General features: G+C 37.1%; 1 protein-coding gene and 1 non-coding gene across 2 annotated transcripts; one reads left to right on the top strand and one right to left on the bottom strand.

Moving 5' to 3' along the window:
- The first annotated feature begins 837 nt into the window (after positions 1 to 837).
- On the top strand, positions 838 to 14984 carry LOC145466616 (diacylglycerol O-acyltransferase 1-like). Its single transcript, XM_081450323.1, has 18 exons — positions 838 to 1019; positions 1126 to 1213; positions 3610 to 3650; positions 4262 to 4347; positions 4574 to 4626; positions 5248 to 5350; positions 5738 to 5848; positions 6016 to 6084; positions 6360 to 6463; positions 6985 to 7023; positions 8248 to 8289; positions 8437 to 8481; positions 8689 to 8801; positions 9505 to 9570; positions 10525 to 10612; positions 11065 to 11127; positions 11347 to 11487; positions 12172 to 14984. The coding sequence occupies exons 1-18, from the start codon at positions 916 to 918 to the stop codon at positions 12172 to 12174; spliced, it is 1359 nt and encodes a 452-aa protein (XP_081306449.1). The 5' UTR covers positions 838 to 915; the 3' UTR covers positions 12175 to 14984.
- Positions 10777 to 10854, bottom strand: Trnac-gca (transfer RNA cysteine (anticodon GCA)). Its single transcript is given in 2 exon segments — positions 10777 to 10812; positions 10818 to 10854. It is a non-coding gene; the product is annotated as a tRNA-Cys (tRNA).
- Positions 14985 to 15001: the final 17 nt, after the last annotated feature.

Below are 15001 nucleotides of genomic sequence, written 5' to 3'. Positions count from 1 at the left end.
AGCTGGTCTAAGCCTGCTGCACAAGGTTGGTTGGGCAGTTAGGCAATGAATCAGGTAGATCTTCACCACCATCCGTTGCGAAGGTCAATGCACCGTGCTTGAATGAGTCGATAATCACTTGTTTGTGACTGAACACGACCAAAACTACACATCTTTTGTTGGCTCAGTACTTTTCTATAAGACAAGGGGAGGGGGGCGCTTATTCGAGGGGTAGACCACGAGTAGTCCCTCTTTCGCTTTCGATTTCGCGCGGCCATTTTTTCCTCGCGGTTTTCTTTCGCGTAACGCACGACGGACTAAGCAAAAGAGGGGCTACTCGTAGTCTATTCGAAGGGAGGCGCTTGTTTTAAATTTTGGCCGATACTGAGGAGCGCTTATTTGAGGGGAGGCGCTAATTCGAGGATTAGACGGTTATTGAAATAACTTACATCATAATCACAAGAGAACAGTACAAAACTACTGGCTTTATCCATGATGAAATTAATAAATAAACCGAAAAATAATCAAGAAAATTTGTAAAAATGTAACCAACTGAGCCGCATTTCTCTTACCAGCGGTTTCGAATTGCAGAAATTACCGAGTATGGAGGAGTAGGGATGGGCAGTCCAAAAGCTGTCAGGAGAAGATTCAACAGATTTTTACAACACCTTTGACCTGAAACCTTTATATCTGAGACAAAAGGCGAGAAATAATTTCCAGAATCTTGCCATAAAATCTTGTTTATTAAAATATAAACTAAAATATGGACATTCGGCTTCGAAGTCATTATAAATTCGCATTTTTCCCTACCCCTGAGAGATTGTAAGACCATTCACTATCACGTGCTGAGTTGTTGATATCACCGATCGCTGGTCGAAGGTGATGTTTGGGGAGAGAAAGCGAAGGACAAAGTAGACTTATGTATTCTTCAGAACCATGAGTTCGACCACGTTAAGACACAGATCGACGCCCAAACGAGTGGAAAAGTCTACAGAAACGAAATCGAAAACGAAGAACTCGATTGTCGATTATGGAACACCGTGAGTGATCAGATAGGACGTTCCGTAAACATTGGGTCCAGGAACAATATATTTTTCTCAGATTTTCCCATTGCACATTGAAAGAGGTTCTTGTCTCGAATTCCAGGGTTCACAAGTGTGAAGAATCCCTTTTAACATCCACCAGTGGTTTTGACAACTACAGAGGGCTAGTGAACTTATGTCTTGTTCTCCTGGTAAGAAAAACAAAATTTGGAATAGATAGAAGCATTCCCGCCGGAAAATTTCGAAATTTTTCGATAGCGATTTTGCTGAAGCGGCGAAAAATGTCTGGCCATCCAGGTAAATGGAAGTCTGTTTTACCTTCCACCACTCGAAAGTGGTGGATGAAATTTTCGTGTCCTGGATCACGTAGTGTATACAAATGTCGTAATCAGTCTTTTTGCATACTTTACAGGTTGCTAGTTATTGTTCCCTTTTGGAGACATTTACATCTCCACATTTTATTGAAAAATGTTTCCTAAACAATGAGTAATTTTTACATGATAAAAGAACTCATTTCCTAAAGGAGAAAAAACTAAACCCCAACCTGAGTGGGCTTGGATGCCGTCACGTTCAAAAGTGAAATTTAACTTGTTAAGTCTGTTTTTTCTTTAGGGTAATTTAGAAAATAGCTAAGATCTATCATGCACTGTCATTGGTAGATCACGCTTTTTGTTGAAGGTCAATTTCAAATTTGTTTTTTGTTTATGATGATGCAAATAGATAAAATATTTATATATGCATATGCTATGCTCATAGCCTGTTGCTAGGCAGAAGTAGTTTAAATTGATACAAGTTGTTGTGTGGGTGTTTTTTTTCTTGGCTGGTTCACAGTTTTGAATTTTGTAAAGCATTATTATTATTAGCTTTTTTTTTTTTTTTTTTTTTGATACAAGAAATTATAAGAGTTGTGATCTGTATCAAGCAGTTGATACCAGGTTGAGAGGTCTGGGTTAAACCGCTGGCCAGGATCATATTATGTTGTGTTCTTAGCTGAAACACTATGAAGCAGAGGCAGTTTGACAGGGGTTAAAACTCAGCTGCTTCATGTGCAGTTGGTTTCATTCTGCGGTCTCATAGCAACAAACAGTTCAAAGAGAGCATTTGACACTTGGGGGGTACCATGAATGGTTACTGGTACCACTTTGAGATAAATTAATAATGCCTGTAGGAATTTAGCCAACAGGGTTTTACATGTATGGTTATATCTTTCTTAAACTGCAGACATTAATATATTCTTAGTAAGTCAGTTGCTCAAAAAGCATTCATTTTGTTTTCTGAACAAGTCTCTATTACACTACAACATTCGTGGGTCCAGTTTATCCTGAAAATTCTGTACTTTGAAAACTCCTGGAATTTGGACATCTCTGACTAGAATGAACCTTGCATGTGTAGTTAGTAAATTCCTGCTTGATTCAGATGTTTCTTTCAAGAGTAAAATAATGACCATAGGAGGTAGTTGAAATAGCTATTGTGGAAAGTTTGCTGGCAATGATAATTTAATAATAATTATTAAATTATCATTGTCAGCAAACTTTCTTGGAGACAGTGTGGCAAAGTGTTAAGAGTCCCAGACTTGAAGCCCCGAGAACACTGGTCAAAGTCCCATTCGGACCACTAGGTGGTGTTGTTCAGAGTAGTCCCAGCTTCAAATCCTGAACCACTCTTGTAAAAAGCCAATTTTTCTGCCGTCTGCAAAGTGAGATTTTTAACAATGTCCGAACGTTATAACATACATGTAACATACCCTCTGGTACTAAATTTTGGAGGTTCTAATGTTTGTAATATTTGCAATTTTTGCGGTTTTTTTCCATGATCCCAAGAAAAAGAAATTCCCAGAAAAAATTCCCACAAAAATTTTCTCTGCAAAAATTTACTCCACTGGCGAAATTAAATAAATATACAGTTTATACAAACATCACGAGTAGAATCTTATTGCTGTCAATTATTTAAAGCGTCTCTTTCATTCAAAAACAAAACGATGAAATGAGAAACAAAATGTTCAGAAACTTAAAAAATAGGTTTACAGGAAAGGATCATCTGAAGGTACTCCACTGAGAATAGCATCTACCATTCCACACAAGAGCACAATGTAGTTGTGATAGAGTGAAACTGATTACAGGATTAGGGTGTTACTGTTTTACATCTCTACATGTTGTTTCACTTGTCACTTGCAAGCAATTTAATTTTTAAAAAAATATGAAAATGCTGTTATTTCAATTTAACTCGATCTCGCAAAAATTGCAGAAGTTAGTACCCAGCAAGAAAAATCTTTTACCATCGCAAAAATTGGTTCCCGCAAAATGCAAAAGAATCACCAATTTGGAAAAATAAACTCCCGTGAAAATCTAGTGCCACACAGTAACATTTTGGTTCATAGGCCCTTGGCTGAAAAGCCCCATTGTGGGAGCGGTCAATTAATATAATATTTATTTATTTATTGCTTAGCTCTCAGTGTTAAAAAAGTGTTTTAAAATTACTAATGAAAGGTGTTACTTTATGTATGATTAATTTAGGGCCATTTGATTTATGTGCTGTAGCCCCTAGTATTTATGGGTCTTAATGAGATAAATATGTTCTTTAATTGCAGATTTTGTCAAATTTCAGATTAGCACTTGATAATGTGCTAAAGTAAGTTTAATTTTTTCATTAAATTAATGTCTTAATAGCTAAGATAAATGATACTTACATGGTGGAGGATGGAAAACTAGCATTACTGTACATAGCACTATTAAAATAATAGTGCCATGTACAGCGGTGTTAGCTTTCCATCCAGTATTAGCATTGATAAAAGAAGAGAAACCGAAAAAGGTAGCTAATCTGCTCAGATATTTTGAAATGCCTTCAAAAGTACTTGGTCAGTAAAAATAAAATCATTGAGTTATCTTTCTGTAGTTGTTATATATCTCTCTGGCCATTGCAGAGAGGTGACGGTTGTAGGGAGGTCTCAGTAATTTGTGTTTTAGTTAACTTTAATAAGCATGAGCTTTTTTTTTTCATTCATGAAACTGGGGGCCCCTCATACCTTCAAAAGTATTTGGTTAGTAAAAATTAATTATTTTAGAAACACTTGTCTAGTCTTATACTTGGCTGTCATCTCAATTTTTTCATTACTATAGGTAAAAGAACTTACTAATTTAAGTTTTTAATTTATTTGTTTTTTATCACCTCTTTCGTGTTGTGTCGATCATTGTGTCACAAACTCATTCAAAATAATTATTGTCTTACTTCCCTTCCTGTAGGTATGGCCTACTTATCGACCCAGTTCAGGTCATAACAATATTTCTGGAAGATCCATACCGCTGGCCTTCAGCATCACTTGTGATCTGTAAGTATAATGTTGTATGTTGTAAATTTCTCAAGAGATCAGTCAAACAGCAAGATAAATATACTTCTCAATTCAACTCTAAACTGAAACTCAGTTCCTAGTATTTTGAAGAATCCAATTTTGAGACAGCAAAATATTATACCTTTGTTTATCCTGCATAGCTACTCATACGATTTGAATTTAACTTGTTCTCTGTAGTTAGATATTTGTTTTTGTTGCTTTCCAGTTTCGAATGTTTTTATCCAAGCAATATTTTGCTTAGAGAAGCTACTGGCCTTAGTAAGTAAAAGCAATCCTGTAATACTGTACCAGTGATGGTTAACTTTGTTAGTGTGGACATAAGGTTAAGTCTGCATTTGAGCTGAGTGGCCCATCAGACCGGCAGTTATAACCCCTGGTTTTCCTAGGTGTGCAGTGACAAGGAGTACAAGTCATGTATTTCTACTCCATTGCAGGGATATAGAGGCACTCTGAGAGTTAAGGGCCTTGCCATAGAATGCAACACACTGAACAGTGCTAAAACCAGGACCCCTTGATCAGGAGTTAGAGTAGCACAGTTATAACCATTTGGCTGCCTGCAAGAACAAATTTGAACATAAAATTACTATAAATTATGCCTTGATAAAAAAAAAATAATAGTTTTGACCACGTAAGCATACCCTGGTACCATGCCTACACTGTAGAATGTCAGTACTGTACTTCTGGCATTACCTCTTTTCCTGGAATGCTCATGTCCTGTGAAAAGGGGAAGAACGGGATGGCGATATACATTGTTCATATATGTAGAGGCATTGTTTCTCTAAGATCAGATATCCAGGTTATCTCCATTACTTGCCTTTGTAGAGTTACATGTATATACATATAATCCAACTGTCGCAATTTTTTATTTCATTTTTCTAGGGCAAAATATCTGAGCGGATTGGACGCTTTTTCCATTTTGTTTTTCTTTTGACCATGCTAATAGTGCCATGCACAGTGGTGCTAGTTTTCCATCCTCCGCCATGTAAGTACACTTAGTGCTACAGTGTACATGTAGATGCATTTGTACTTGTGCAATACATGTATGTATGCAATATTTATTTTATGGAACCTCTCTGCAATGGCCACTAAGGGGGATGGGGACAGAGGTGTGGTAATAATTATATCTTTCTGTGGTGGTTATATCTCACTGGCCACTGCACCACTATACATAGAGCTTGATTATCATTTTTGTAAGATACTGTGAGATTGAAGATTGAAATCAGAGCTGGCATTGTGCCCCTGCTCCCCCTCCCAGGGCTAAATATGGTTATAAATTAACTACATATATAACATAATTGTAACTAATTAATTTATTAATGAAAATACATGTAGTTAATATCATTAACTTGCAAGTTTTTTTACGTTATAGGGGCAGCACTGATTGCCGTCATGTGGTATACTGTTGTCTGGCTGAAGCTGATTAGCTATATTTGTGTCAACAAATGGCACAGATTAGGATTGGTCAAACATGACAAAGATGGTGACTATTTATAATATTATTTTGCTTTCATCCAGTCAGTGGCAGTGTTTAACTCCAGATTCTGTAATATACAAGTAAATGGTACAACTGTGCTGTATTTAAGTTTGTGTGAGTTTTTGTGCCACCACTTTATACATAGATTTTATAATATTGTTACATTTTTGCAGGACAAATCGCAAATGGAAAACCTGAAACTGCTTCACTGACAGTCTACCCAAACAATCTCACTCAAAGAGGTCAGGATGGGTAACATGGATATGCAAATTTAATTATTACTGTTTGGCCATTTTTAATGTACTGCTGATACACTGCATATGAAGTTAAAATGTCACAAAAGTCCTTTGGATGTTCTTATTATCAGAGCTTTGAACAAATTTGTAGAGTGTACTATAAGGCTAGTATTGACGTTGTAAAATGGACTGTGTTGGTTAGAATACATTCATCTCTTTCAGCTAACGACCCTTTGTCTAATTTTATTATGTGAATGTAAAACATATTGATTGTTTTTCAGATTTGTATTACTTCATTTTGGCACCTACCCTGTGTTATGAGCTTAACTTTCCAAGAAACTCAAGAATAAGAATACGTTTCCTCTTGAGAAGAATTGCAGAATTTGTAAGTCTTCATCATTTCAACTTGTGACTTTGATTGATCAATATTAATACCTGAATGTAATTTGCAATCAGGCTGTATCATGTTGTTCCTGTTCTCAGGAATTTTTTTCCTTTTCCCATATCCTTTGTGTCTACCTTTGTTACCAAAAAGCTATGAAAAAATTATAAATATAATTATAATATTTATTACATCTATATGTAAACGTTAATTGTGCCATAGCTTGATGTTAATGTAAGCTGTAAATTTGGAGCTTTTTCAAAGGAAACTAATTATTAATTAAAAACAAATTGTTGAACCCTAGAGATTCACTGAAAGATCATAACTAAATAATTATTGCCAAAAAAAAAAGTCAGAGAAAGTCATCCACATATTTATTTGTTTCATTTGCTGTAAGAATTGTGTGATACCTAGTACATAATTTTATACTGGGAAATATTGGCTAGAATTATGCATGAAGTTGTTTTGATGCAAGATATTGTAAGTTATATGTAACATTATTATTTTATTTGTTTCTGTTGCAGTTCTTTTTAATTGGAATTGTTCTTGGAGCAGTACAACAGGTAACTAAAACACTGTGCGCTTTTCTGGCATGAGCATGGGCATGCATGGGTATTGGGAATAAAGGAAAAAGGGAAGGGGTTAGGGTTAAGATGATATTAGATCAAGTCAATCTGTCTTGCAAATGTTGTGCTCACAACAGTCATCAGTGGTTACATGTACATGTGTGGACATGTTGACCACTGTTGTGTGACAAGTATCACCCATCACCGCAGATCAACATCTCCTGCAAATTATGAAATATTCAAGTCTAAGGTATAAGTTTATGTACATCTGATTTATCACTGCAAACAAGGAGTTGTTAGAACCTTGAAACAATACTTGCGTGCTTGCTGTTCTCATACATGTAGGTTTTCAACTTTTGTACATGCAACTAAGAATACCTTTTTCAAGATTACATACATTAACAGTAGTCAGCTTATCCAAGCTTGACACATTTCTTAAAGTTCAAGGTTCTCATATAATCACCCTGATCATTTCAATCACCACTGTCTCTTGAAAAAGTGGTATTACAATCGGGGCGATTATATGAGGACATTGCACGATCGTTAATACCGGTAGCAATTGGGGCGATCACGATCGCTTGGACCATCTGTGTTCTATTCAGGCAATTGGTCACAGACCAGGGTGATCGTGAACGATTTTATGAGAACTACTTTTTCACTGATAGATGATCAAGAGATCCGAACTGTCCCATGGTGCATCAATAATAGCCTCACAACCAAGATGGCCACCAAAACAGTAGAGTTTAATAAGGCATTAATGTTGTTCATGGAAGAAGAGGTCCAAAAATACCAGTGTCCATGCAACAAGTTTTTGAAGGACTATAAAAATAAGTACATTAGGTTCAACACTTGGAAAGCTATAGAAGAAAAGTTTGGTTTGGTTGTCCCCTAGATATAGGCAGAGAGAAGATATTAAAACATTAGCGTCTTGTATGGAGGTTGCTTGAAGAAACGAAAGATGTGTTCTGTCCTGCACCTTGACCATTCGCTTTGCTCATCCATGTACCAGATGATCAGGGCAATTATATGAGAACCCCCTTATTGCTCCCAATCGTTTGGATTGCCTGCATCGTCCTCTCAGTGGTTGTAAAGGATGGTGGCAATCGAAATGATTGGGGCAATTATATGAAAACTTATTTATTTCTATAGACAACATCAGTGTGTTTTCCCTTTCCTTATAATGTTATGACGGCTAATTTAACATTGTTTTTGCTTGCCTAGTGGATTGTACCTACTGTTAAGAACTCCTGGAAACCTATTCAGGTATGTGTGGCTGTCATGCATGGCTCTGTGTTGATATCTCCGTTATCATATAATTACATCAATAGTGAATGGTGAACTGATGTCATAAATGAACAAGGTTATATTGATAATGTAATCTTAAAAATTGTTGGTTTTTTTTTTAAACAGGAGATGGACTTAGGCAGGGGCCTGGAGAGAGTGATGAAACTTGCTGTAAGTTATAAACCTGTAGTGAGTAGTTACTCATTAAAATAATTTATTCTTACATTTAATGCATTAATTTTATCAAAGTTAAAAGAAGTCAAACAAGAAGGCCCAGAGAGTTTGATTTACAGACAAATTCTCCTAATAAAAATAATTATAAAAAATTATCAATAATTTTCATACTGATCTTGTATCACCCTTTTTTATATTTTGCAGGTCCCAAATCATTTGATTTGGCTTTTATGTTTTTATGCATTTTTTCATAGTGGACTTAATGTTACTGCTGAAGTTTTAAAGTTTGGGGATAGAACATTCTATAAAGATTGGTGGTGAGTATGTCACCTGTCATAAACAAAATTAATGAAAACTCCCTGTTTGACATTACATGTTTGCAATATTCTTGTGGTTTTAATCATGATATGCAAAGTACCGCAAGGAAATATCGCTACAAGAGAAGAATTCTGCAAAATTAGCTAAAAAAGCCTGTAACAAAGTTGCAAACTGTTAATAAGAGTAGAGAAATGGACTGAAAATGGCATAGTTGCATGATTGCCTGTAGGTCACAGGCTACAGACGTTTCTCTGTGGATTAACTTATAAGTCTGCTAAATAAAATAATATACACTGTTCACCTCTTGTGGGTGGCATGGTGACCTCATGGTTAGTGCACTTGTCTCCAGGTTTGAGCCCTGGCTGGGGACATAGTGTTGTGTTCTTGGGCAAGACATTTTACTCCCACAGTGCCTCTCTCTACCCAGGTGTATAAATGGGTACTGGCAAACATAACGCTTGGGGTAACACTGCGTTGGACTAGTATCCCATCTAAGGAGGGGTAGAAATACTCCTAGTTGCTTCAAGCTACAGAAGCCGGGATAAGCTCCAGCCTGATGGGCCACTTGGCTCCTTTGCAGACTTTACCTTTACCTAGTATCTACTTCTATGAGTGTAGTGTAGTGTAAAATTTGATTTAGGATTGCTGCTAAATTATACAACATTTACAAAGTGATCTTTGCTTCTTTGCTCTATTTCTTAGGAACTCACCAAATGTTGCCTATTTCTGGCAAAACTGGAACATTCCTGTTCATCGCTGGGCGAGACGGTTTGTTATCTTTTGTGCTTTTTGAACCATGATAATTCTCAGGAATCTAGAGCACATTCCATGCAAACAAGAATTCAAAGCAACGGCAAAATAATGGTGTGGAAATTTCCTGGGATAGTTTCTAGGAAAAACCGAGAGTTGTTGAATTTCCAAAATGAAAGCCATTTACCAGTAACCGAAAATTCTGGAAATAACGAGATAAAAATTTAATGGAACAGAAATTCTTGGTAATAAATTCTTGACAATTTGAGTTTACCTCATGAGGTTGACCACTTTTCTAGAATTCTGGCAAAGGCTGTAAGTGCCATTCACCACTTGTGATGTCCAGAAATTAATCATCATTGGAACTTTTGGTCCAGCGGAAAGTGCCCTAGACTATCCTCAGATTTCATGTGATGATTGTTCAATTTGGTTTGTGTTTCCTGTCGTTATATATGTATATGCCAGAAATCTGAAATCCCAGGAGGGTCTAGAAACAATACTGTTAGGTGGATTTTGCTCATGTAGACAGCCCAAGTGACTCTAGATCCATTTTCATCCTCCACAAAACCATCCTCGCCAAAGGACTAACATATCTAAAACTAAGGCCTCTATGGAGGATTATCTCTCTTGTCATTGATGCTCTCTTGGTAAATCTCATTACAGCATTGATGTAGATGGGGTTTAGATGTGGTGCAACTAGTGTAACTATTGATATGGCATCAGACTGTTTGGAACACAATTCTCCAGGCCTCTGAATATACACTGTAGTTATCTCTTATCATCCCCAACCTAGTTCCTAGGCCTTACTATTATGCTGCCAAAATGAATTGAACATGATGGCCAGGGAGAAAAGCTGCACAAGAACTAGGCAACCCCAGCCTCTAAATGGGTGTTTGCTGGGCTTTATAAAACGTAGGTACATGTGCTGATCAATCTTCAGTTTTTGATGTATACTTTGTTGTAATTTTACAGACATCTTTACACACCAATGCTGCAGTCAGGGTATTCATCCCGTCAGGCACAAGTAGCAGTATTTTTGCTGTCTGCATTCTTCCATGAAGTATGTACCTTACATTTACATGGTATAAATTTGCATTCAAGTGAATATACGAAATATCATATAGTTGAACTGCGAAGAAAGATAATTTATGAAGACATGATTGATCATCATAGTTATACATGTACACAACTTAAGGAGTTGTCAAATCAAGCCTGAAAAAATCCAGGCTTGAACGGGATTCGAACCCATGACCTCTGCAATACCTGTGCAGTACAGTACTCTACCAACTGAGCTATCAAGCCAACCAATTGAAAGTGGCCAAAGATTCACACCAGATTTTAAAGCATGAGAAGTATTGGTTCTTTCCCTAGATGCTAGTAGATCAGTGCTTCTACCCAGTTTCCCCCCACCCCCCAACATCACCACCTTGCCAACAAAAAATTTTTTGGAAACCACTAGCTATTGCCCAAGAACAGATCACTGGTCAACTAATGGTTGTTATTTTTTTACAGTTTTTAGTCAGTGTTCCATTGAGGCTTTTCAGATTCTGGGCATTCTTGGCAATGCTTTCGCAAGTAAGTTGACAAAATAAGTTTACATATGACTGTAATTTCCAATATCCTGTATCCAATCTACATTGTCAAGTTAATAATTAGGTGATCAGAATAATTATTTCAATTCCTCAGCCAGGGTTTAAACATTGCAAAGGGTCCATTAAGGGAGACACTGTAACTTTTAATTAAAAGGCGTTAAAATTTGTTTTTTTCTTTTTTCCTTTTCTTTTTTTTAACTAGGTGCCACTACATCTTTTTGGAAAACATTTTTTGAAGGAATATCCTAACTATGGGAATGTGTTAGTCTGGGTGTCAATTATTTTGGGCCAGCCCTTAGCGATTCTTTGCTACTTTCATGATTACTATGTCTCTGTTGGCCAGGTTTGTAAATTCTGTTTGTTGTTTTGGTTCATAAACATAGCTCAGTAAGTTAAATGTTGGTGTACATGGGCACAATAAGCAGTACAACAAGAAAGTAAAGCTTAGGACTTAGCTTTCATTTGAATCTGATGGTTGCACACCAAGACTTAATAAAACTTAATTTTATTAAAAGGTTTCAACCACCCTGTAGCAGGGCATAATAATATTATTATTAACAGTAACGTATGAAAGTACTGCCCAATAGCATTCATTTGAATGATCACACACTAGGGCTTTACCCAGACTTAAAAGTTAAAACAACCTTGTATAGCATATTAAACATGCAGTACCGCATAAAAGTGTTCCTACAACAACCCCAATACCTCTAAGTTCACTATCTTGCTCCCAGAGAACACATTATCATACAATCTCTGCCTCAATAGTAATACAGACCACCTCACAATGTGAACACTCAGCTATGATCTTTGGTGTCTATGTTGAAGAGCTTCAACTGTACTGGTGCTTAATAACTTTCACTCGAATGGTCGCACACTAGAATTTTATCCACAAAGTTGCAACAATCTTGTACAGCAGTATAAACACTACAACAAGAAATTGCTGTTCAGTAGCTTTTCTTAGTTTCAATTCATCCGCAACTCACAATTTTTTTAATCAAGGAAATTAATCTGTCTTTTTATTTTACAGTGATCTTCAAAGGACTCGCACGAGTAGCTCTGGATAAAATTGAAACTGTATCTGTTAACTACATGTAATATATTTTTAACTGAATTAAAGTAAGTCATTTACTCTGTATGGTATAAGAAGCAGGTTGGGAAAGGCTGGTTATTGGCAGGGTTGATGAACCGTATGGCGAAGCAGTGACAGTTTACACAAGTACGTTTTTGTCCCTACTGGTTCTGTTTGAGCCATGATGCAATTCAACCTTTCTTCTTTCCTGTAGCCTGTCTATTTTGGTTAGCAGAGCACCAGTGAAACAGTGGGCCTGGCCTTTCTCAGGTCACTCTGGTTTTGGCATTGAAAGAACAAGGTGCCCTGGGGCAGGCGAGGAATGTGTTTTAATCATGGCAAGTTTCAATCATGCGTCATAGCACAGAGGTATTTAAGATACGGCCTGGGTAAGCTAGGAAAGGGTGAATCACCGTTTCCTAGCATGCCCAGGCCATATCTTAATATGCCTCTGTGCTTAAATTTCTCAGATGAAAATTCCCGATGATTGTTAGCAGACTCCATTGGATTAACAAGGTGCTTCACCAACAGGATTCATTGTGTGGTGTAAAATTGGGGGCAAAACTACAGAATGAACTGGTGAAGCACTGGTGGGAAAAAAACTTGTTATTTTGATGTTAAAATAAAAAAATTAAAAAATTATTAAAAAAGATCAGAAAGTTAAAAATGGGACAATTGTGGGACTCTCCCAAATACCCGGTGCTACATGTACGTTGGTGTCTTGTGTTGGTATTTGCACATGCTCACAACTAGCTTGAATCATTATGGTGAAACACTCTCGTCCATTTCACCATGTCATCAATAAAAACGGAGGCTTAGGAAATGAAATGGGTCAAACAGAACTGATGGGGATAGGAGGGTGTACATGTTAACTATCTCTTCCTTGCCAAACAGTTAGGTAGACTCACCAATATCCAGCCTTGCGCTCCTGTTACACTATACTGTGCCGTGTAAATGGCGTTTTAGTCTACAAGTTTCTGTCTTTTTGTTTTTTATAAGCCCATATAGAGCTTTCCCGCATTCCAACAAACCATGGCGCCGTATGAGAATGTCCATCCCAACCTCACTCTGGTTCTGTTTGTAAGCACTGAAGTGGAATGTGGGGAAGGTCTATTACCAATGGTGTAATTTGCAAATATGATTTCATTGCCCGATTAAGATTGTCAATATTCTGCTGGTTTTTGCCAAATATCATATCCTAAACACAAGTGATGTTACTGGAGGGAAATTTTCAAATTCGGGAATTTTTGTCATGACACCAGGAGACAGTCTTATGGCAGAAACCAAAAGGGAAATGGCAACCCATCCATGCCTAACCTGTTTGAGAGGGGTGGGCAACTGAGTTGGGGTCAGGGTAAAGAATGGCAAAACACAGTTATATAAAGTTGGTGCGACTAGGCTCTTATTACGAAATAAAAAGAACTTGCAAAAGCAGCTCTTAAATTATTAGATGAAATTCTTTGTTTGAGTTTAAATTTGTGTTGCTGCCAAATGGGGGTTCTTCATGTCTACACTGCATTGTCAGTGGTCGGTAGGAAAGCTTGTCAGATACAGTTAAATGTTTTGTACTTATGATGCACTGCTACGTTAGTCTGCTGAACCAATATCTCAGTGCGCTAGTCAAGTTTTCGATAATTTGGAGAAAAGTTACTTTTAGCACGTTCCTGTTACTGTGTGAAAATTATACAGCTTTTGTTTCAATTCAACAATTTAACATGGCGCAACATAAACTGATGAAGCATGCTTCGTGGCATAAGCAATGCCTTCCCTCGTTGTGAGGGTGCCTTAATATTATCGTTATCAAGTTACAATGTAGGTACATAACTTTCACTTGACTATCGTATTAAAACAAATACACCATTGAACTTAAGACTCAATTTTTTCAAAGGGGGCTGGGGGTGGGCTCATGACCTTTGGACGGCTGCTACTTTTTTGGGGGGGGGAGAGGGGGGGTCGCCACTACTTCCGGGATTTACAAGCGGTGATGATGGATCGTTACTTTCAAAATTTTATGACAATATTTTTAGAAACCAACTACTTTGTATAAATGCTACCCACATGAGCTAAAATATTCTTAGCAACATGCAGAGATGGAGAATATGTAGCAAATGAATACATTGCATGACTTTTGATGTCACATGAGATAACCCAAAGGGCCCTTTAATTAGAGGCTCAGATGCAAGTAAGGCCAAGTAGGGGTTCCCGGGATATAGGATACAAGATTTGGGCAAAAAAATTCACAGGATCAAGAAAAAGTCAGTTATGGAGTTTCATTTCCAAATAAAGTTTCACTTTTTGGTCCATTCTAGCTCACTCTTGTTCCTAGAGACCCCGATCTTTCTGGTTGAGACCTATACTTACAGAAGTTACTTTCTCTACACGTGTTCAGAAACCATTATTGAATGTGAACGCATGTGCACAATCAAAGCAGACCAAGGATGGATTTTCTGGATCTCGGTTTTGGATTAGGCGTTCAGACACTGCAGACCTAAGACATGCAGACTCTTGACTGACAAGATTGCTTTTATCTGTGATCTCTTTGGGAGAGTTAGAATAAATAAGCATGCACAGTGATAATTGACCATTTGGGGAGAAAGGACACACCTTGTTTTGTTAAATTGGCACCTTTTTAGTACAGTTTTGAAAGTTGAAATGTCTTCAAGAAACTGATATATCAAGTAATCGCAGAAAAGGTCTATTACTACAAGAATTCAACTTTTAACCTTTTCTTCCCCTTATTTGGACGTCTGCCATGCAGGCTAATCTTGGCCATAAATCGACAATGATG

This window comes from Orbicella franksi, chromosome 13 (genome assembly GCF_964199315.1).
Source record: "Orbicella franksi chromosome 13, jaOrbFran1.1, whole genome shotgun sequence".
Lineage (NCBI taxonomy): Eukaryota > Metazoa > Cnidaria > Anthozoa > Scleractinia > Merulinidae > Orbicella > Orbicella franksi.
Note: the sequence above shows the minus strand (reverse complement) of the source record. Positions and strands in the feature narration are given on the sequence as shown.